The 24,213-nt window shown below is 37.9% G+C and overlaps 2 protein-coding genes across 6 annotated transcripts; both read right to left on the bottom strand.

Moving 5' to 3' along the window:
- Positions 1-606: 606 nt before the first annotated feature.
- Positions 607-11,205, bottom strand: LOC122313123 (eukaryotic translation initiation factor 3 subunit J-like). 3 transcript variants are annotated; one of them, XM_043127864.1, is made up of 8 exons: positions 10,798-11,205; positions 10,505-10,533; positions 9,968-10,036; positions 6,302-6,420; positions 3,521-3,657; positions 1,460-1,607; positions 1,217-1,376; positions 607-987 (listed from the first exon to the last, which is right to left on the bottom strand). In XM_043127864.1, the coding sequence occupies exons 3-8, from the start codon at positions 9,978-9,980 to the stop codon at positions 896-898; spliced, it is 669 nt and encodes a 222-aa protein (XP_042983798.1). In that variant the 5' UTR covers positions 9,981-10,036; positions 10,505-10,533; positions 10,798-11,205; the 3' UTR covers positions 607-895. The 3 variants fall into 3 exon arrangements, with proteins under 3 accessions (XP_042983798.1, XP_042983797.1, XP_042983799.1); XM_043127863.1 differs by lacking the exon at positions 10,505-10,533 and having other exon boundaries at positions 10,798-11,203; XM_043127865.1 differs by lacking the exons at positions 10,505-10,533; positions 10,798-11,205 and adding an exon at positions 10,130-10,492.
- A 1,011-nt stretch (positions 11,206-12,216) lies between these two features.
- Positions 12,217-17,222, bottom strand: LOC122313121 (2-oxoglutarate and iron-dependent oxygenase domain-containing protein CP2-like). Of its 3 annotated transcripts, XM_043127862.1 has the most exons (11): positions 16,830-16,971; positions 16,391-16,593; positions 16,134-16,265; positions 15,353-15,400; positions 15,000-15,176; positions 14,756-14,906; positions 14,573-14,659; positions 14,040-14,164; positions 13,447-13,565; positions 12,618-12,729; positions 12,217-12,526 (listed from the first exon to the last, which is right to left on the bottom strand). In XM_043127862.1, the coding sequence occupies exons 2-11, from the start codon at positions 16,418-16,420 to the stop codon at positions 12,491-12,493; spliced, it is 1,017 nt and encodes a 338-aa protein (XP_042983796.1). In that variant the 5' UTR covers positions 16,421-16,593; positions 16,830-16,971; the 3' UTR covers positions 12,217-12,490. The 3 variants fall into 3 exon arrangements, with proteins under 3 accessions (XP_042983796.1, XP_042983794.1, XP_042983795.1); XM_043127860.1 differs by lacking the exon at positions 16,391-16,593 and having other exon boundaries at positions 16,830-17,222; XM_043127861.1 differs by lacking the exons at positions 16,134-16,265; positions 16,391-16,593 and having other exon boundaries at positions 16,830-17,221.
- Between the last annotated feature and the right edge of the window lie 6,991 nt (positions 17,223-24,213).

Below are 24,213 nucleotides of genomic sequence, written 5' to 3'. Positions count from 1 at the left end.
TACAATATACATCCTTCTTTCGTTTGGTTTCAAATTCCGACACGTTCCAACCCGTTTCGGCTAATTTCTGCCGATTCTGAATTGTTTCAGTGACAATTTTGTAATTTCTTGAATTCAAATGGTATTTTTGTAAATTCCAAACCTAGTTGATATTCATATAATTTTAAGATTTAAAAGGGTTTTATATAAATCTAAAATTGTATACCTCAAATCTCTCTTTTTTAATCTCCTTATTTTTAATGATTTATGGGGACTTTTTTTTTATTTGTTTTTTCTTTTTGTCTAGTCCTTAAACTGGAATGATCCGAAACGAAATTTAAAAAATCTCTTGGCCATTATATTATCTTGCCTGGAAAAGAAAAACCCAATAACGACCATAGTAGGGCTTGGAAAGTACCTAGCAATACGATTTAACAGACAACAATGGCAGTTTTACCCGACATCAATGCACGATAACATCGTTATAAAACAACATCCAAACCCACCATATGGTTCAAAGCAGCCCCAACCTACCTTGCACGTCAATACCGATCCAGCTGATAAATTTTATGCTCTAATTTTCAATGCATCATAGTCATCCAAACCACAAAGTTTTTCAATGCAATCTTTCAACGAAAAATCTCAATAAATAGAAACTTTATTTGAGACAGGGTGTATCTTAGACCGACTCATGCAAAGCACAACATTTGTATGCAGACAAATGTAGATCTGGTATCCAAAACAAACAAAATTTACCATGACAAATAAATGGCAATCTGAAACATTCTCTTATTAAACAAGATACAGCAATAGCACTCTTTAATCTCTGGGGAGGGAAATGCCGGAGGATCTTATCCCTACTACACTGTTCCATATGCTGAAATCCCAATTCTTTGGATGGAACTAACTGCGATACTCACATGAAATCATAGTCATCGAGAGCTTCATAGGCATTAACAGCCAACTCATCGTCTGGCCTGTCAACATTAATCTGCTTTTTCTTCAAGCCTGCAGGCAAGGAAAACAAGTTGACGTACGCCTATTGGTATGTAGTTCAAAAACTCCCATTAAAGAACAAACGAGAGCATTAACTAAAAAAAGGGTGAGACCAACCCAATAAATTTCATATCAGTGAAAGTCCATCCATTACAGGGGATTAACTCATTTAACACAAGTCCGTGTGTGATGCTCTGAAGTGTCAAGCACAGGTTTGACAACACAAAAATAAAAAAAAAACCTGATTTCTTTTTTCCAGCATTCGCCTCCTTCTCTGCTTTTAGCTTTTCATTTGCAATTGCTGAAACAGAAGATGAGACTTCTTTTGCATCTGCTGCTTTCAAAGCAGTCATTGATAGTCTCATTACAGCCTTGAGTAAACCAATATAATGGAAACTTTTCTGCAGTAAGTAGATGTAATTTAGCAAAGTCTCAAATTCTCATCATCTTTTTGTCTAAACAAGGCAGAGACAATTTACAACACCTCATGTGAGCGCAGCTTATGTGAAATGAGCTCCGCATATTCCAAGAAGTCACTTTCTGATTTGGGAATAAAATTATCAAGGGTCTTCTCATCACCTCTCTTACTGAACAGTTCCTTAGTGGAGCTATAATCTGCTTCTTCCACCAGCCTGTAATGGAGAAAATAATTGCACTGAAGGCCCCAAAGAATACCAGAAACGAAAAAAGAAAGATGGATGTATCTTATTAACTTTTTACGAGCCTTAAATATTAAAGTCAATAGAAATCAGTTCAAGTTCCTAATCAAGTGGGATTAAAGCATGATGACAAGTTGTATTTGAATCTTTTGAGTTGATTTCGCATCTAAATAAAACCCATATTTAGTAGGAACATAGGAAATAAGCATCAAGGCACAATTTGTGGGCAACAGGCAAAAACTTATCAAGCCACCGTTCAGATCTGTGGGCCAAATCCACCTCCAATTATGCACGATGAACAGAATAAGAGGTAGACAAGGTTGATAGGCATCTTCTAGATGCCAAAAGCTGAAATTTTGAGTTTAGGAAGGATGCACCCGAGTTGAAGGATATTAGTTCTTTTGGGTTCACCTTGTGTATCCTTTTGTTCAGTGTTATTTTAAGAAATTCTCTCGACCTGTAGCTGTTACAGTACTGGGTTTTACATTTTAATCATGTCTAACTCAGGAACAAGTATCTTAATCATAAAAAGTAATTTTTTTTCTTTTTTTTCTTTTTCTTTTTTAATGTCGGGAAACCTCTCCAAGTTAGGGCCCTTCAAACCCACCTCTGTAAAGTAAACCCAGTCCCGTACACCACACCCTCGGAAGTTTTCCTACACAGAACTAGTTAAATCGCTGGCTTTTTACCAGGGGGTGTGGCCCCAAAGGATTGTTTCCACCCATAAGGTGTTGAACCTTAAGACCTTGAAATGAGTGATACCCCAAGACTAAGGCCTTCACCACTTGGGCCAACCCCTTGGGGTTAAAAAAGTCAAATTAACTTGCAACTAACTGTACTGTTAATCATACTTACTGCAATGCAATATGCCTTTTGTATTTATTTTTTTTTATGAATAAATATGCCCTTTGTAATTCAAATTAGAGAAGAAAAATCGTGCAAAAGGAACTTGGTTTCTTATTAAATATTTTTTGACTTGGTGAACCAAAATGATTTATTTCTTGTACTTCAACGGTGAGTAGCATTTCATGAATGAGTAAAAAATTAATCCACTTGTAAATAGCAAAACTGCATTTGATTTGAATTCTTCACTTTGCCATCTCTTGTACAACGTTCTCTTATAGGTAACCTCTTGTACAAAAATTCTAAACCTATTAACTGTCAGAAACTCTCATAAGAATGCAACAATGTAAATTATAATGGGCACCTCACCATAGATAGCTTAGACATATCTAAATCTAACATTTAGACATGTCAAACATTAACACGTTTTGACGATGGGCGCTTTGGACCCACCCTTGGGAAGTAACCCTATATACACTGCCCCCACCGACCATAACTAACAGATATTCTGAGGAAAGTCCTAGCACAGAATCGAACCCTGGATGTGAGTATAAAGTTCATCCCAATCCCATCCTTTGACCACTAAGCTGCATCCTGATCGATCACAACATTAACACTTCAATGCTATTTGTGCACATAAAGAGCTAGAAAACGTCAATTGAGCCGGGGTGAACACAGCCCACATCAGGAGATCGGTATCCTAGATAATAGAAGATAAGTTCTAAGCTGTTAGTTCGTAAGACTAGCGGCATACTGAAAGAAACTAACTTGCAAGACCAGTTATACCCCAAGTTAGGCCTGAGCTCCTAAAGCACCAGCTATGAGTAAAAAAATAAAACCTACTCCATAACAGTAAAATACACTCATAGCTGCAAGTTCATAATCAGTGCAGATAGTGTAAAAAAATAATATATATAGTTGATCCATACTTGTATATGGTTTTTCGGGTAACATTTGCAAGTCAAAAGAGGAATATCTATACATACAATTAATCCCACAAAAAATGTATCCATTATTAGCAGAAACAAGTCTTTGAGATTTACCTTTGTTGGCGAAGTTTCTCAGCCACAGGATCTAGTGGCTCTTCATTTACCACTTCAACTGTTTTCCCCTTCTTTTCAGTAGCTTTTACCGTGGGTTTCTTTGGGGCCTTTTCAGCTGGAGGTTTTACTTCAGGTGCCTGATCCAATCAAATACAGACAATGCTTTTTTGTTAGCATGAACAAGCAAACCATCACAAACATGAAAAATTGGCATATCACTCCATGTCACAGATCCCTAACACCATGACTGCATCATAGCAATTTTAATGCGTAGTCCAATACACATCTATGAATCAAACAAGTTGAAAGTTAAAGACGAGTTCTTAGGAAATTTTCGGAGCTAAGAGCCTACGATAATTTTTTTAAAACCAAAGGGAAAAACATACGAAATATGCAGTGAAGCATCCATGCTAAAAAAACATCCATGCAATCACTTGACTGGACTACTAACAAGACAAAATTGATTTGCACTTTCCTACATATCTTTTTTTTGTTTTTTTTATTAGTCCACTTGCCTACATATCATATGGCTGTAGTCACTAGTTCACCACAGGGACAGGCAACTTTTGTCGAAGTTACTTGGTGCTGGGAGACAAGTACAGCTGTACAGGCAACCCAAGCATCATTTGGCAGTAGGCACATTGGGGATCTCCGTCAAATGGCCCCATAACAAACAGGAATTTTCTTTCCAAAAGTGAACTAAATATGATATATAGCAGATATAATATCAAAATGAGCACAAAAGTTTCCAGCTAACAATGGCATTCTAGTGGCTTAATAATTGCAAAAATGAGAGCCATTACTCCACATTATAGAGTTGTTTCGGTTTAGTCCTGAGAAGTCCCATTTGAACCAGACAGAAAAGACAACCGGGTACCCATTTCACAATCAGGCAGTTTGGCATAGTCTAGTTTAAAATGTAAGAATATAATAAACTAGTTGGGGACAGACTCACTGTTATTAACCAGTAGAAAATGAAGTGCAGAAAACAAAAAGAATGCAGACATGTCTCATGGTATGGAAGTTTCTTTCAATTCAAAAGGCAAGACCAGAGCCAAATTCCATCTTCAAAGGATGACATATGACCAGTAAACTTAACTAAAGTAGTTTTCTATCAATTATTGTACACTGTCCCAAATGGGGAGCCATTTGTAACATCTTTTTTCTATAGGTTGAATCATTTCTAACATGTTCATTTGATTATGTATCCCAAACCACCAACCAAAGCACTCTCTGCCCCCCCCCCCCCCCCCGCCCCAAAAAAAAACAAACAAAATAATAATAATAAAAAGTAGCCTTTTAATTATCAATGTCAGAGTATTTGTCTAGTTGCAGATAATCTGTTTACCTTTTTTACAAGAAAAATGACCATGCTATATTAGAAACTCGTGTTATTATATTCACAATAACAGTCATCATTACTATACTCTCTTCCCTTTCTCTTTCCCTTTTTTTTATAATTCACAAGGCATCAATCAATTACATAAACCAATCATCATTGGTACACATACAACTCCTCTAACCATCATTTAAAATTTTGTACTTCACAGTCATGATTACCTTGCGCCTGCCTGTTAATACTTTAAAGATACACATCATGCACCCAAAACCAAGTTTTCAGAGAGAGATTTTTTCAATTTCAAATGTTGTAGTGTCATTCTGGACAATCTTGTAAAACAAATACCATCCACCAGCAGATGTCATAGTCAAAAGAATATAGACTCAACCCCTCAGAAGAAGACAATCCTTACAATTTTATGACTTTGCCTTCTCTATTCCTTTAAAAACCCGGCCTTGTGAAATGCAAATATACCAGCATCAATGAAATTATGAATCCATTGTGAATCTATGCTACACTAAGTACCTAACTCCAAAATTAGCAAACACTTCAAGAAAAACTTGTATTTTTTCCAACTGAGCTGTTCAGAAATGAAATAAACTCAAACCTGTTTTACCAATGATGTGATCTCCATAGTCCCACCAATTGTTTGATTCATAATACAAATTCAACCAATTTTTTTTTATGACAAGGAAACCTTGACACTTGTAAACAAGTCTTTTACCCAGTTAAACTCCGGACCCTCGTAACATGCCCAAGTCACACAGATTAAGTAAATCATCAAATTTTCACCCATGGGATGTGGCCCCTAGAAATTGCTTGCACCCAAAGGTTTTAACTTTTTAAACCTAGGGAGCGCATAACCCAAGACCAAGGCCCATACCAATTGAGCCAACCCCTAGGGGTTTACAAACATAACCATCACCTCAATATCTAGCAAATGAATGCTGATAAAAAAAATATATATATATCTAGCAAATGAATCATTGAAGGATATAATCAATAAATTGATACTCAATACTTTATTCCAATCCACGAGCTGGGAAAACAAATTCTAAGGTACTGTTTGGCCAAAAGAAATTTTTATCTCAAACATAAAATTCTCATCTCATCATTACAACTTTCTCAAATCCCCATATAAAATATAATAAACAATTTAACTTTTTTTTAACTTTTTCAAATCCCAATACAATAATAATATTAAAATATAATATTTTAATATATAATCTTAAAACTCAAAATTTTCATCTAAAAAATCTCAGTGTCCAAGCAGAACCTAAGAGATCATAGTTTCTGATTCAGAATACAAATTCAAAATTACCTCAATATCTAGCATATGAGTCATTCAAGGATATAATCGTTCAAACAATACACAATCCTTTATTCCAATGTGAATGTTGGGAAAAAATGCTAATAGATAATTGTTCAATTATTCATCATACCGATGTAGATTCTTCATCGTCTTCCCATGATTCCTTCACATCGTTGTCATCCACATCTTCATCATCCCATTTGTAGTTAGGTTGATCCTTTGCCAAGAGAGGTGGAATTTGCTCTTCCTCTGAATATAAAAGCATATGCCTTGAGAAACTAAATAGCAAGCTCCAACAAAACAAAATACAATATAATTCATAACAGTTTTTTTTATAAGTAAAAATTTATTAATATAAATAGGCATAGCCAAGTACACTGAATGTATACAAGAGAAAACACCTAGCTAGAAAGCATATATGGATACTAACTTGCGAAAAACTTATAATGGAAAGAAATTAGAAATAATCATGACTAGTAATACTACGTCCCTCACAAAATAACACTAACCAGTTATTGCGAACTTCTTTAAATCCCTTCCATACAAGTGCAAGTCAATAGAAACAACTGACTTAACAAAAAGTTAAATATTGACCAACATAGCATAAGAAATGACATTCTTTTATGTTATAACAAATCAAGGTGAAAGAAAGCAGAGATAAATTGCGCCCCCATCTAAACCTCAAAGAATTTTTGAAATCATCTATAACAACGTCACAACATCAAGAGGGAATTCTACAGTCAGCCTATTTGACTAGTATGGACCATTGATCTGTTCCAAGGGCTCCATTAAATGCTGGAGTATGTTAAATGAACCCTGTGACAATGGCAGAACTCAAGGGCAGTACAGGATCACCAAGGGAAAAGAAAAAGTTGCATAATGGGATCCTAGCCAGCTAATTAGCTGTTATACCATAATATCAGCTTATAGATTGCTAAATCATTATTCTTAGCAACCAACACTTTCCTACAACTATCAATTTACATAATCAACAAAAAGGAGACAGCCAAAAAGAACATTACTAACCTCATTGAAGGACTGTCATGCCCATGGACTCTGTAGGGGGGGTCCTTGACCAGATGGGGTTAAATGGTAGAAGATCAAAACTAATTGTTTTCAATAACAAGCGAAACTGACTTGCATAAAATGGTATCAGGCACTTGTAAAACAATCAAGTCTCAGGGTGGAGAAACTCTAAAGAAAAATCAGCTTCTTCTCAAGGATTTACAGAGTTGAAAACCAGAAAGCACTGGAAAGGTTTCTCTAAGCTACAGCATGATAACACGATACCATGTAGTTAAGTATCAGTTGTGCACTACCTGTGACTGAAGTTTGTAAGTCAAAGCTAGAATGGAAGAATGGAAAAATTAGGCCACTGCAGAATTCTACAGCACAGCAGTACCTCTAAATGTCTGCTTTTTGAAATGGTGTGGTTGAAAAGGTGGAGCACAGATTGGCTTCTTGGAAGAGGTTGTATTTGTGTAAAGGTGGTAGGCTCACTTTGATTGAAAGTACTCTTTCTAACTTACCCACCTATTTTCTGTCCTTGCTCCCACTCCCCACAAAAGTTTCCAAACATATGAAGAAGCTACAACGGGACTTCTTGTGGAGTGGATTGGGGGAAAAGTTCAAATTTCACTAAGTTAATTGGTCACTGGCATGTACCCCAATTTTTTTATAATTGAAAATATATATATATATATTGGGGTACATACCAATGACCAATTTCTAGAGGTGGATTGGAGATTCATAACTTGATGAAATTCAATCAAGCCCTATTGGGTAAATGGTTGTGGAAGTACCAACACGAGGGGGGCCCTATGGAATTTTGTTATAGATGCATAGTTTGGGGAGGCTTGGAGAGGATGGTGCTCGAATGAAGTATGTGGCACATATGGGATGGGTTTGTGGAAATACATTAGAAGACATTGAGAGATCTTCCAAAGACATGAACATATTGTGGTGGGCGACGGCTCTCGTGTCAGATTTTGGTATGACAAATGATGGGGTGAATGAAGCCTCCAAGACAGTTTCCCTGCCATTTTTGAGCTCACACAAGAAAATGATGCAGTAATAGCCGATCTCTTGGTCTTTTCTAGTGGCCCCCCTCAATGGAATGCAGAATTCATTAGGGCGGCCCAAGACTGGGAGTTGGAGACTATAATAAAGTTCTATGAGGCATTGTATTTTATAAGCATGACAAAGGATACCATAAATAAGATGAACTAAAGTCCCTCCAATAAAGGTAAATTCACTGTCAGATCATTTTACCAAGTTCTAGCGAGCCTTGGAATGACCATGTTCCCAAGGAAGAGTATATAGCAGACGAAAGCTCCTTCAAAAGCAGCTTTTTTCATATGGACAGCATCTCTAGACAAGACCCTCAACACAAATAATTTAAAGAAATGCCAAGTACTAGTGTTGGACTAGCGTCATATGTGTAAGAAGAATGGTGAATCAGTAGATTATTTGTTTTTACACTGCAAGGTGGCCAAGACAATGTGGGATGATCTTTTCGCGAGAATCAAACTGTCATAGGTCATGCCTCCTAGACTGGTGGATTTCCTTGCAAGCTAGAGAGGCCTCTGAGGCAACTCACAATGGCAACAATTTGGAGAATGGCTCCTATATATATATATATATGTGTGTGTGTGTGTTGGTGTATTTGCAATGAGAGAAATTATAGAAGCTTCGAAGACCACGAGAGAACAATGGATGAGCTTAAAGTTTTCTTTTATAAAACTTTGTTCTTATGGGCGGGGGCTATTGTTTGTAACGGGCTGAATATCCATTATCTTCTACTTTCGATTGTAAACTCTAATTAGGTTATTCTCGCGTATACTCCATGTGTCCTTGGGCTTTGCCTACTTCTATGAATAAAACTCCTTAATTACCTATTAAAAAAAATGGCTGCTCTTTGGACCTTCCTTGGGGGCTCGGTAGAAAACACTGTGAATACTATCTAAATGAGCCATCTATCTATCAGCTCAAATCACAAACTTGTGGCAAAACCCTAGAAGTTATAGCAAGCTAAACTCCACTGATATTGCTAGAATGACAGCATGCGCATACACAAACACTTAGAAACTTTTGATGCCCTCAAGCCCACCATTGAAGCCCCCAAGTCTAAACCAAAATGTAGATTTAAATTTTAAAGTGACTTTAATCCCAAAAAAAATGCACACAAACCCTGCATTAGAGGGCTTTAAGAATCATTTTAAATCAATTGAATGTTTGCTGGAAAATTCCTACACATGCATCTTATATGGCATTATTCAACTAAGGAGTTGAATATAAAGGCAAAGGCATAAACCAGTGAGTCATTAGGAACCATCAGTGAACTAAAATGGGTCCTATGGAGACTCAACAATCATCAAATAGTTAGGATTAGGTAAATTCAGGTTTAGCACACAATAAAGCATAAACAGAAACATATTGCATATTAGATGGAAGGCAATTCAAACTTAAATATGTAACTAATCGTGAATCAAAAGAGTTACCTTTTCAAAGAAAACACGTGTCAAGCAATGGAATCGTTTTTCTTTTTTAAGCAAGCAAGGGTATGAAGTAATCCAAGAGAACTCCTAGTGCAGAATCAAACCTAGATTGTCGGAGTCTATAGCCCATCCCAAGCTCCCCCCCACACCCCCTGACCACTACTAGATTACTATTCTCATAGATCAAAAAGCTTCCAAAAGCTTTTTTTCATAGCTAAAGAGCTTCCAACAGCTATGAAACACAATGGTATAAAAAATTGATGGCGTGCATAATCATTAATTAGAGCAGAAAATATTACCCCAGTCCTCCATCAAGTTGGTCACTGTGTTTTAGGAGAAAATTATCAACTATCTTGCAACGTGTGATACTGCATACAAAAATATGTAAACAGTAAGAAACAATAATAATAAAAGAAAATAAAAATACAATTTATAATTGTCCATTCTTAACAATGGCATACTGTCTGGATTCTTATACGAGTAAATTTACACTCTCGACATAACCAGCTCCTTTAAAGGACATAAATCACTTTCTCCCTCATGAAAATAACTCCAATACATCCTCTCTCATCATAACTCAGCCGCTAGCATCCCCATTCAATTAAATGAGCATCCTGAATTTAAATCTGGAAAATTCAGATTTGGCATGATCCTTGGCACTCAAATCTCCAAAAACAATGAAACCCCAAACTAAAGCACTCAGCCCCATGAATTTACAACGCGGACTTTTTTTTGGTATCTCAATAAAGGTAAGGAGCTAGGAAACCCGTCTTGCTAGGCTCAGCCTGGGAGACCCATTCTTCACGGCCAGCCTTCAAGTCGTAAAACCTACTTACCTATTCCACAAACTCACTTCCACTTCCCCCTGAAAAAATCAAATAAATGTTCTATAACGCCAAACTTAGCAAGAATATTCAAACAATCACAAGCAACTAAGAATTTGATCATCCCTTCCAATCACCCCAAAAGGTCATGCCCATCCCAAAATCCAATATAAACCCTAAAATTATATAAAAGAACCAATTCCGTAGCATCAATAATAGACATACAGAAATAATTATTAGAAAAATATATGCAGAAATATCTCGAGACAAATTGCAGGAATGAAGCAGCAGGTGATAGAATTTACCTTAAATCTCACGATAATCCGAAAATATAGGAGGGTTTAACTCGCCAGAACGCGATGGGCGCCCACCAGAATTGGTTGTGGCAAGCAGTTGAGCGCAGTAGCCGTGCGTGTTCGGCAGAAGTTAGAGAACGGGAAGGGGGCAACCAACGAAGAGTGTGTCGGTGGTTTCAAACAACCAAAACTGAGTTGGGTTGATTTCCCGGCGTTACTCCCCCGTTTTCCGGTGAAGATACACGTAGACTGCTCGGCTGTGTAGAGGGAGAGAGGAAGGAGGACGGCGGCAGACCAAGGAACAAGGAGAACGGGATTCGGCTCAGAAAGCTGAAGAGTGAACAAATGGTAAGGCCGGTGCTTGGCCGCTTTTAGGGGATTCTTCACTCGTAAGTGGGCCGGGCTTCGTTTTGATTGATTAAGCAGATCTTCAAAAAGTTCATCAGCTGTCATCCTCATTACCATCTGATTATTTTTTTGGACAATTCTACTGCCATCGCTGTTAGCTGCTGCTTTTATTCGAAGCTACTTTTAGTTATTTTGATGTATTTTTTTCTTTTGTTATATATATTTTTTTTAACATTTTTTAATTTTTTTCTTTTAAAATCAATATATCATTAAAAAATGCTGTAAACGGTAACACCAGCATTATTCTTATTTTTAAACTCTTTTACTTATCATTATTATACAACACATCACACTTATTTTCTTTATTCTTTTCAGACTAAATGAATTATTCTACTCATCATTCATATATTATATATATAATAAAAATAAATAAATAAACTATTTATGTTGTGTAACATAAAATTGATGAGTAAAATTTTTCTTATTTTTTTAATTGGTACTAAATATCTAGAAATAGCGTTCTGAGTAATCTAAAAAATGCACACCCTCTCTACAAGAAAGTTACTTCTTCCGCTAGTGCACTGTGATCTTCAGCTAATCATATCTCATTATTCATAATTCAGGTTTTCTCTAAATTTATTTCATTATTATTCCTTTTTTCAAGAGGATTGGGAATAAATAAGGATTTAGTTTTCAGACATCTTTTACGAGGATTGAGAACAATATTATCTACAAAAGAAATTGATTTATTCTTTTTTTCAAGAAGACGACAAGAGAGAAAAGAATTAGCTAATTGATACCATCTTCTAAAGCAAGTTTATAAAATATTTGATTGGTTCCATCGATCCAATTAGCTGGCGGGCTAAGCAAGCAAAGCATAAAGTGATAAGTATCTGTTAGATATGGATGTCACAAACATTTAACGGCATTGTTATATGTTTTGATAAATGAAAAATGGATTGAGGTATTTACACTTATGGATCTCTTATTATACCTGGAGCCTTGTGAATTTGTAGCATTCCTGACCCAATGGGAAACGGGTGCTACAGAACTACTTTGAACAAAGTCAAGAGCAAATCATGCCGTTCAAGCACACAAGAGAATCATCGCATTAGCAGTGTCTCAGCATTGCAATTGACCTGATCTGAATGTACAGCTACCCTTCAAATATTGCCAACAAAGGCCTACCCAAAATGTATTTTAGCAACAAAGCACAGAAAGACATCCCATTACCAACATAAACCTATGCAAATTTTATATATATAACCAACAAAAAATGCTCCCATGTGTTGGTTAGGATCAGATTCTGCTCATTTACAACTTCAAAGGTATATAACTTGCACGTGAAACAAGCTCATGAAGTGGATTTTTGTAACCTCTTGAATAATTCCTGCAAAATCAACACCCACGAGATCAATCAACAGTAACAAAAAATTGAATCACCTAATAACTTTGTTCCTTCTATTTCAAGGGTACCGTACCAGTTTTGTAGCACCAACTGCAATACGCTGCCTCTCTTTCTTTTCACGTTGGCACTCTCCACACCAGCTAGAGAATTCTTTTTTATATTTTTTCAGCTCTCTGAAGACCGAACTGCAAAAAGATTGAACATACAAATTGATCAAATTATAAACAGTACTTCATGACCGAGATACAAAAAGATTTGTCGAGTAAGGGGATTGTGGCGAGTCCATAGAGCTCGAGTAATTGTGGACCATATAGTGGGAGATATGTTTCCATTCTCTTCCACTTTAAAATTTATTTTTTCTTATCCTTCTAGCAGTCCCACACTGTAATTTTTAATAAAATCAAGGCTTTAATTGAAGCGATCAGAAATTGAGGGTTTAAACCAAAATAGTAAATTCAAATTCATTTATCATATAGATTATCCCAATGTAATAACCTAAGGGATTGGCCCAAGTGCTGAAGGTCTTGGTCTTGGGGTATTACTCCCCTTAAGGTCCAAGGTTCAACACCTCATGGGTGCAAACAATCCTTTGGGGTCACACCCCCCGGTGAAAAACCAGTGATTAAACTAGTTCCGTATAGGGAAACTTCTTAGGGTGCAGTGCACAGGACCGGGATTTACACTGCAGGGGTGAGTCTGAAGGCCCTGCCTTGGAGAGGTTCCCCGACATCCAAAAAAAAAAAAAGACTATCCCAATGTAATGCTAATATTAGACCACGAAAAAAATGGAAAGCCCCCTTCGAAATAGTCTACTTATAACATGTAGAAGTGATGAAGCTAATCCCACACTATCAGGTGTCTTTAAAAACCTTAGCATTAGTTTCAGAGAGAGAGAGAGAGACCTTCTGCACCACAAAAGTAAGTTGACCCGTTGCCCAGATGTTGTGGCTCTGGCACCATGCCGATGGCGACCACGATGAAGAACAGCACGCCCCGGAACATGGGAGTAATCAAAGATCTCCTACAAATATACCACCATTTTATACGGGAAAAAGATTCACCATAGACGACTAACAAAATAACTAAAAATAAGACTACTAGAAATAAAAAACGATCCTTCAAAAATAACTAACAAAATATCCAGTGGGCATATAATACCCAAAAACTCCAAGTTGGACACAATCAATGATTGGAATAAAAAGGAAAAGTTCTTAGCTCACCAATCATTATATCATCCTCCTTTCCTTTAATGTCCTCATGTAGAATAAAGTGTAGCAGAGGACCAACCACTGGGTCTATTTTGGGATCACAACACTTGAAATCTTTCTTAAGGAATGTGTGATGATAATACAAATGAATTGTTTAAAAATATGGGGTTTTTTTAGAAAGTAGGATAATCAATAAAAATAGGACTCTTTGCTTGGTGTACAAAAGTAAAGCATGGCTTGATGACAGCTATTGCACTAAAAAATAATTGATCTTAAGCTTAATATACCTCTGATTGGGTTCCTGAGTGCACGTGTTTATCGCATCGAACACCTCGAAAGAATAAATCTCCACCACCAAATTGCTCGCCCAAGCAAACATTCAATGTGACTTCGGAGTCATCCACATGGAAACCTACATAAATAAGCTACCCAGATTTCATAAAAGCTTATGAAGTCATAGCTTAATGCCCAGAGTTTTGAGACAGTGATGAAAAAATGCACAGAAATGGTACTATGAAAGACATTATTAAATGTAATGAAATAGGAATCTCCAATAATCCTAAATTCAGCATTTTGCAGATGTTATAAGAATTGAGTCAAATCTGTTCAAGCAAAACCTTATGACAAGTGGCACTAATAGTGAGTCTACACATCATGATGCAAGTTTTTTGTGTGTGTGTGTGTGAGAGAGAGAGAGAGAGAGAGAGAGTTTTCATTTTAATGTTTTTCTAACCATATCATAAGGTGCACATGTAATGAGCGGACAATTTTAGCTGAGAAAAAGTAGTTAGAAATAAAGAAGATTGGGGTAAGAACCTACCAAGTTCAACATCTCTATCCATTCCATATTCGACCACAAAACCATGATGCGAATCCAGAGTGGATCCACCAACTTCAGGAAAGAAAACTACATCAAGCACACCACATAAAAATGAGTATATACTATCATTCTGAAACATTCAAGTTTCTAACCAGAATCTCATGACAGAGGGAAAGATACCACCTCCAGATATAGGACATATAAAGTCCTCCATCAACTTGTCCAGCATGGTTTCCAGTCCAAAGTCATCAAGAACAGCACCATAATTGTTCATTGTGTTAGGTCGCATGATTCTGAATTTTGTCTCATGGACCCATCTTTCAAAATTGTCTACCTAAGCAATCAGAACCTGATAAGAAAGCATAAAAACTATATAAAAGAACTTGAAATCCTAGATGTCAGATGAAATAAGAAAGACTGATGATACCTCAGACAGCAACAATTCACAAAAATGAGGCTGAAGCATTTCAAATGTATAAACTCCTGGAGAGGATTCGGTCATTATGCTTCTAAAACTCTCCTCTGTATTGTCATTGATTGCTTTGAGAAATGAGGGGACAAAGAATTTTGCAGCATCCATAGTATACAGTTCCTTGTGAAGAGGCTGCAGAAGGAAAATCCAAAAGGTTAAAAAGGATCAAGATTTAGTAGTTCAAAAATCCTAAATTATAAGTATCAACAGAAAGCAATTTAAATTGGTTACTTTTCCAACTCCAATAGCATTATTAAAAAGTGAAAATCTCAAGGATATCCCAATCAAAAAGTCACCATAAAACATACCGGATAATTTAACATTATCATCTTCTTGTATTCTCTATGCCTTTGAACCTGTTATAGTTTGCCAAGACAAAACAAAATTAGGAAACTGAAAAGCAAAAACACAGAGAGAGGCAAAATTTATCGGTCCTTTTAACCATTTTCCCACTCTATCCATTTAGAGATTAAGAAGATGTTCCCAACACTAGCACATTTCATCCATTTTATCAGACATCAGGAAACGTACTCAAATGAGCCAAAACAGGAGAGGCAAAGTAATCAGGTATAAATCCTCAGTATTTGGAGAATAATGAAAATAGTGGCATCAATTCATAATGACTGAATAGGAAGATTTTCTTTTTGTAAGTAAAAAATCTTTATTAAAAAGCACAAAAGGCGCAACAGAGTAAACATGATGCACACAAGAGAGACACCTATCTAGGAGGAAAAAAAGATACGAGAAAAATGAGAGATTCTACCGCATTAGATTATATTGAGGCTGTCCAAAGGAAAAGAGTATTGATAAAGAAAGTTTTGAGCTCCTTCAGTATAAGTTCAGAATCCTCAAAGAGTCTACCATTCCATCCTTCCAAATACACCAAACGAAGCAAGTAGAAACCGGACACAATGTAAACATAGAAAATCTATTTGAGAAGTGATGAGGAGAGTGAGACTACCCTAGAACGACATATTTTTTTTTTATAAGTAATGAAAACTTTATTAAAGAAGTGCACTGGGACACAGCTCTGATACACAAGAAGTATGCAAGAGAGAGTGCCTGCTTAGGGATGACAGGAGAACGTACAAAATCTTGGAAGGAAGAAACATGATAGATGGTGCGAGTTGTGGTCCACGCATAGAATGATTTGAGCAAGGTAGTTTCTAACACTAGCACTGTCCTTTCCTGATAGTCGAAATTGCAAGCAGTACATTCTTCCTAAAACCACATTATACATAAAGGGTCATCAGTCAAACTTCTGATCTTAAAGGGTTATCCAAGGAAAAGGAGGAGCGTCGTGGGATCAAAAAGCTTCAAAGTAGGTTTTATTTTCAAACACCCACCTTTTTTCTGGATGGGACGCCATATTTCATCCCCACAGCCTCCAATTCAGTCTAAGAGAGTACAAGTTGAATAACGAAGAGAAAAAATTGATTTCCCGATCTAATGAAGGTGGACTTCCAATGTCATTCTTGTTGGAGAATTGCCAAAGGCATTCCGCCGATGCCTCCTGTTTTCTCTCTCTTCCCTTTTTTCTCCCTTTTTCCTAAGCAACCAAACAACAACTGACTAAAAAAAGCATTTTCGGTTTCCCATATTTCCATCACACATTTAAGCTAATGTGAAACACCCAGTCTCATAAAGAAATCGTTTTCTATGTAGCAAAATGAAAAGCACAAAGAATGTTTTTCAAAACTTCCACCGTTTCCGCCACTCCCTAAACAACCAATCAAAAATTAAGGAAAACAAAAGAACCATCAAATTGTGAAAATTAGATCTTACACGAGTGCGTTCGCCCTCGGGCGAGTAACGGAGCAGAATGTGGCGCATGTATTGAAGCTTGAGCTCACGTGACAGGTTGAGCATGTTGAATGGCAAGTACTGCTCAAGCGAGCTGAAGAGGAGCGGGCTGAAATCCAATTGCAAGTCCGCGTAGCTCTCCGGCTTGTGATTCTCGTTTGGGCGCAGCCTCAGCCTAAGCTCATCATCCTCTACGACGCCGTTTGCATATCCGTTCCCGTTCCTGTTTCCGTCAGCGTTTCCAGAGATGGGCGCTTGGGTCCGTTTTCTTCGGTCCACAGAAGCATCTTGAGACATGGTTCCGAGGGGGAGAGACTGGAATTTAGGGTTTTGAGACTGAGACATGAGGAAGAAGTTGAAGATTTGTGAGGCCTCGGCTGCCTCTAGTGGACCGATATGCCATTGGGCTGCAGTGGGTGGGACCCACTGAGGAAGCGGATCTGCTGATGACGTGGAAAACTCATGCCAATCCTATTTTTAAAACAATTCTTCTATACACAGTCATCTCACTTAGAAACCGTGCAGTCGGCTCACCTGACATGATGCGTCAGTTGATATTATAAAAAATAGAAAAAAAAGAGGCAAAAGTTAAAAACAAAATAAAGCTAGATTCTGCTTCTGCTCTGGTCTGCAATGTCCTCTTCGTGCTCAAGAAGCTTCGTGGTGTCGTGGTGCTCTGGTCTGAAGCTTGGGGTCTTTGTGCTCACAGAAGCTTCATGACATCGTTTTCTTCTCGAGCTCATGTTCAGCTTTGTGATGTCGTCTTCTATTCGAGCTCGTCCTCGGCATTGAGATTTTCAAGTCTTGAAGTGGATCTGTATGGGTATTTTTGTGGGTCAAAGATCTTCGTGTGGGTCTTCTTCAAGAGGCCGTTGTGAGCTGTTTGGTTGGTTTCTTCTTCTTCATGGGGGTAAACCTCTTTTATGGTAAAGCTTTTTTCTTCTTCTTCGTTGGTGAGCTCTTTGGTTGGTGCTCTTGTTTTGGAAAGTTGGTTCCTTTGAGTGATTTGCTTGGTCTTGGTTAGGAAACATGATACTACCATTCCGCATTTTTCTCCTTGAAAGCTTTTGCTTATCTCTCAAACATTTTGTCCAACCAAAACCCATTTCCTCTTTGATTTCTATGTTCAACCTCCTGATCGATGAATTCAACGAGCTAGTTTGAATCTCACTCTCCAAATTTTAATCATAATCAACATCCTCTTCAATCACTGGATTCACATAGTTCTCGTTCTAACCACCGCCCGCTTTAAACCCGCAATTCAATCCTCAGTATTGTTGTAGCTGTCGTTGATTGGTTATCTCGATTCTTTAACTTGTGGGTCTTAATCATATTTCTGTATTATTACCACAAATTCCTCCAATGAGTTTCTTGAGGCCATCTGCATTGTACCAGTTCCTTATCACCTCCCCATCGCTCCAGTGGATGCCATGCCAGAGTTGGGGATTTCTTCAGTGGCCAGGCCTTGATGGGCTCCTGAGGCTTTTCGTGGTGCTGCTTTTATTGTCTACGTTCTCGGAGATTCGGCACATACCCTTCTCTTCTATGTTCCCAACTCTTTGTGTTGGCAACAGGATCATTGTTGAAAGGGTTAAGTTTTAACTTTTCTGCTCCTGAATTTATTTGGTTCTCATTTTCTTGAGGTTTTGCTTTGTCTTCTAGGATATTCTTTGTTGTGGAATAGATATAAACTAAAAACAGTATACCTCAAGAACTTTGACGAAGGATTTAGCTCTCTTTTTTGTTGCTCAATTTCTGTTCCTTTATATTGTAACTCTAGGGTTTGAGTAAACTAGTTGGAGGCAGAGGACCTGAGAATAATAGAGTGATAATTATCATACATCAAAGTTTTTCTTACAGGAGTTTTGCCTCATTGCATTTCACTCCTGTGATCAAAGAGTACAGGATTCTTTTGGGATCGATCCTCATAAATTATGGTTGATCTCTGGCTCTATATGCCTTGAGTAGTCATTCCTTTTTCCTAAGTCCTGATCTTAGATCTTATTTATTCTTCTATTCATGTTATCAAAAAAATGCTGAGCATAATCAGCTGTACAAGCAGAAAGAAAAAGTGTTGCTAGTACAGTCAGTGGCTATATTCTTGCAGCTCGTCTGAGATGATGATGGATGCCCATTAAGACATCCTTCAGTATAAGTAAAATCTAAGTTTCACAGAATTACATGCTTTTTCAATTGACCCATATACAATTCATTCTTTTAATCTGTCTTGTAAATGTTATCTATGTCGATAGAAACCATCAGTTCTTATTTTGCTTGGAAAAATAAAAATGCTAATAGTCTGTTGTCAAAGAATGTGATCATGATAATATTAATGATTATTTGGCTGATTATTTTCAGTTTTTCCATCACTATTATCGTTCACTTCAAACTTTGACAAATATCCTTGTCACTTGATAACTTCTTCAGGCCTCGTACTATATTGTTAGTCCAGCTATACAAGATATTTTGACATTCCGAGATCCAACACAGGTCTATAAATTTGGTACAAAACTGCTGCATACCCCTGCTTTCTGGTTATATTTTCAATTAAATTCTATTAGTCTTGGTTTGACTGTAGCATCCTGGAGACGAGCAAGGTGTTTTCATAAAAAAAAATTGTTGCAAAAGCAAGAGACTCAGTTCAGGTAGAATGGCTTTTTAGACACCTCTCCATGCACATTATGCTTGAGTTGTTGCAAAAGCAACTCCTCACATTTTTGTTCTTAGGTAGTTATGTGGTAATCTAGGTTAACCACATATGCATTTGGTTGCTGTTTACTCTGTGGGATGGATTGCTGACTAGTCAAATAGATGATGGATGTTACATTATGTTCATAATTTAACATATTGAATAGAACCAAAAGAAACGCTAGTATTGTTTAGTTCCTAAAATCTTACAGGTCAATCACGAATTGCTCTATGTCAATCGAATTGCTCAAAATGAAGATTTTATAGCAGAGTGCCTAACATACAAATCAAATGTTGTTGAATACTGTGGAGTCTGGTCCACACCGCTCGAGCGGAGTCATTGGCCGCTCGAGCGAAATCAGGCAAAGTCGAACGCTCGACGTCAGCTCGACAGTGAGCTCGAGCAGGAGGAGTTCGCTCGAGCGGAGGCATTGGCCGCTCGAGCGAAATCAGGCAGAGTCGAACGCTCGACGTCAGCTCGACAGTGAGCTCGAGCGGGATGCGGAAGGGAAGTTCGCTCGACGCGCGCTCGACACGCCGCTCGAGCGAACATGCATTTTAGGGATTCCGCCGTTTGAACTATATATATGATTTTTGCCTCTTTTGTCTGTAACAGAGCAGCTACGAAAACACTGTGGATGAACAGTGTTGTTGTTGAACTCAAGATTTCAAGTTTCATGTGATTATAAATCTACACATGGATTTTGATGATAACAAATGAATTCAAAGAATAAAGAAGTCTCAAGCTCAAGTTGTCTACACAATGGAGTCAAGCACATCAAGGAAACAAGCATGAGCAAGAAGGGAACAAGTTCACATTAAAATTATAGAGTAATGTTGTAAATCTCTTCAAAATTCGAAATTAGGATTAATGCTCAAAATTAATATTTTATCATAAAGCATTAAAATACATTTTCCACATGTGCATGAATATTTTTGAAAATTAAATTTGAAAATTTTGAAAGATGATTGATTGTCATCTTTTGTATGTGCATGCCTTGATTAAAGGGTTGAACTTTGAAAATATTAAAGATGATTGATTGTCATCTTTCACATGTGCATGTTTTATTTGAATATTTTCAAAAGTGATTGATGCTTTTTTAGACTTATACAAAAAGTAAAAGATTAGGTTTGAATTTTTTGAAAATGAAAGTGTGCTCATTTTGTCATATGCCAAAAGTAAAAGATTAGGTTTGATTTTTTTGAAAAAGTGAATGATGTTGTCTTTGACAATTGAGAAAGAAGAACCTTTTATTTGAATTCTTTGAAAAAGTGAATGATGTTGTCTTTGACAATTGAAAAAGAAGAACCTTTTATTTGAATTTTTTGAAAAAGTGAATGATGTTGTCTTTGACATGTGAATCTTTTTAAATTTGAATATGAAGTCTCATATGCCTATAAATAGATCATTTGAGAGCTTCACATTCACAACACCAAGAGCATACAACATTCATTCAAAGCTTTCATTCTCTCTTCTCTAAACATTGAGCCTTAATCCTTGTTCATTTTGAGAGATATAGCTTGCGCTGTATTGTTCTTATTTCACTCGTTGAGGAGTGTTTTCTGATAACCTACCCACTATCAGCTTTTGTATCAGAAAAAGGGTGTGTATAACCCTTGTGTGTGTAGAAAGTATTCTACACAGGGAATAGTTGAATCACCACGTGTAAGGTGATTGCAAGTGTAGAGGGTGTTCTACACGGATCCTTTGTAGCGGTGTTGTTCAAAGGTGTAATAGGTTTCTATCTCCACCTGAAGGAGGTTGAATAGTGAATTTGGGAATCCTCAAGGGGTAGCTTGAGGCGAGGACGTAGGCAGTGGGGCCGAACCTCGTTAACATACTGAGTTTGCTTCTCTATTACCCTTACTCTTTATATTTATTGTTATTTCATATTTTGTTTATATTTTATATTATATATTTGATTTATAATTGTTATTTTTTTTAATACAACTCAATTCACCCCCCCTCTTGTGTTAGTCATCTGGGCAACAGTTGTGACCCATCTTGTAGTGTGATTCCTCAATAATAAAATCCTCTGCAGCTCCCGTGGACGTAGGCAATTTGCCGAACCACGTACATCTTGTGTCGTGTGTGATTGCGTGTGTGATCGTTTTTCTCATTCGGTGTTATTTCAATTCATTGTCATCGTTTTTCACAACAATTGGTATCAAGAGCCAAGGTTCGGGTCTGAGGAGAAACGATGGCTGGAGATGAATTGAAGGTATCGGGGATCGAGAAGTTTGATGGCACGGATTTTGGATACTGGAGGATGCAGATAGAGGACTACCTCTATAGGAAGAAACTTCATCTTCCACTATTGGGGCAGCAACCGGAAAAGATGGATGATGCTAGTTGGAATCTGTTGGATCGACAGGTTCTGGGGGTTATTCGATTAACCCTGTCGAGATCCGTTGCACACAACGTCATCAAGGAGAAGACGACGGCGGATCTCATGGCGGCTTTGTCAGGTATGTATGAAAAGCCGTCAGCGAATAACAAGGTACATCTGATGAAAAAGTTATTCAATTTGAAAATGGCAGATAGTACGTCTGTTGCACAACATCTGAATGATTTTAATACTATCACAAATCAATTGTCGTCTGTTGAAATTGAATTTGATGATGAGATACGTGCACTGATACTATTGGCTTCATTGCCAAATAGTTGGGAAGCCATGAGAATGGCTGTTAGTAATTCTGCTGGTAAAAATAAACTGAAATATGATGATATTCGTGATTTGATTTTGGCTGAGGAGGTGCGCAGGAAAGATTCAGGCGAGACCTCGGGTTTGAGTTCAGCCCTAAATGTTGACTATCGAGGGAGATCACATGACAGGAATTCAAACAGAGGAAGATCAAAATCAAAGTATAGGGGCAAGAGCAAGTCGAGGCCTGGTCAGCAGGCAACTTGCTGGAACTGTGGCAAAGCTGGCCACATAAAGAAAAACTGCAAAAACCCCAAGAAGACGGAGAATGATAGTGCTAATGTGGTAACTGAAGAAGTACAGGATGCACTATTGCTTGCAGTTCATAGTCCAGTTGATGACTGGATACTGGATTCAGGGGCTTCCTTCCATACATCTTCCCACCGGAAACTAATGAGGAATTATGTTGCAGGTGATTTTGGGAAGGTATATTTGGCTGATGGTGAGGCTCTGAACGTAGTGGGGATGGGAGACATTGACATTGCACTCCCTAGCAAGAACAAATGGACCTTGCAAAAGGTCAGGCACATTCCTGAGTTGAAGAAGAACCTCATTTCTGTTGGGCAGCTTGATGAGTGTGGTCATTCAGTGGTGTTCTCAGATAGCACCTGGAAGGTCACAAAAGGGGCATTGGTACTAGCTCGGGGTAAGAAAACTGGTACACTTTATATGACTACTGGTTTAATTGACACTATTGCTACTACCGTTGCAGAGAGCACAGCAGATTTGTGGCATTGTAGGCTTGGCCATATGAGTCAGAAGGGCATGACGGAACTTCTGTCTAGAGGCAAGCTACCAGAACTGAAGACAGTTGATCTCGGTATGTGTGAGAGTTGCGTTATGGGGAAGCAAAAGAAGGTCAGCTTCTTGAAAAGTGGCAGGACGCCAAAGACAGGAAGACTTGATCTTGTGCACACAGATGTGTGGGGTCCTTCTCCAGTTGCATCTCTTGGAGGTTCTCACTACTATGTTACGTTCATTGATGACCATAGTAGAAAGGTATGGATTTATTTTTTGAAACATAAATCTGAAGTATTTAATGTTTTCAAAATTTGGAAAGCCATGGTTGAGACAGAGACAGGCTTGAAACTGAAGTGTTTGAGGTCTGACAATGGTGGTGAGTATGTTGATGGCGGGTTCAAGGAGTACTGTGCAGCTCTGGGTATCAGAATGGAGAAGACCATTCCTGGGACACCACAGCAAAATGGAGTTGTTGAGCGTATGAACAGGACCATTAATGAGCGTGCTAGAAGCATGAGGTTGCACGCTGGACTACCACCCACTTTCTGGGCAGATGCAGTCAGCACTGCCGTTTATTTGATAAACAGAGGGCCATCAGTTCCACTGGATTGTGGATTGCCTGAGGAGGTTTGGAGCGGGAAAGAGGTTAAGTTTTCTCACCTTAAAACCTTTGGTTGTCTTTCTTATGTGCTTGTTGATTCTGATGCTCGCAGTAAGCTTGAGGCTAAGTCAAAGAAATGCTATTTCATTGGCTATGGAGACGAGGCATTTGGCTATCGTTTCTGGGATGATCAGGGTCGGAAAATCATAAGAAGCAGGAATGTGATTTTCAATGAGAAAATGATGTACAAGGATAAGTCGAGTACAGTTCCTGCAGTAGCTCCTCAGGAGTCCGAGTTTGTAGGATTGGATGACCTACCAGAGGTCACAGTGCAGTGTAGAGATGAGAGTGACGAGGAGAGTGGGTCCAGTACACCCATTCCTATTATTCCGCAGGCAGTTTCAGAACCGTCTACTCCTACAGTTGCAGTTCGCAGGTCAGTTAGGACTATACGTCCTCCACAGCGTTTCTCACCTACTTTGAATTACATTCTGTTGACAGATGGTGGAGAACCGCAGAGTTATGAAGAAACCTTGCAAGATGAGAATTCTAGCAAGTGGGAGCTGGCCATGAAAGACGAGATGGATTCCTTGCTAGGGAATCAGACATGGGAGTTGACAGAACTTCCATC

The sequence above is a fragment of the Carya illinoinensis genome, chromosome 6 (genome assembly GCF_018687715.1).
Source record: "Carya illinoinensis cultivar Pawnee chromosome 6, C.illinoinensisPawnee_v1, whole genome shotgun sequence".
In the NCBI taxonomy this organism is placed as follows: domain Eukaryota; kingdom Viridiplantae; phylum Streptophyta; class Magnoliopsida; order Fagales; family Juglandaceae; genus Carya; species Carya illinoinensis.
The sequence above is the reverse complement of the archived record's forward strand: the minus strand, read 5'-3'. Positions and strand labels throughout refer to the sequence as shown.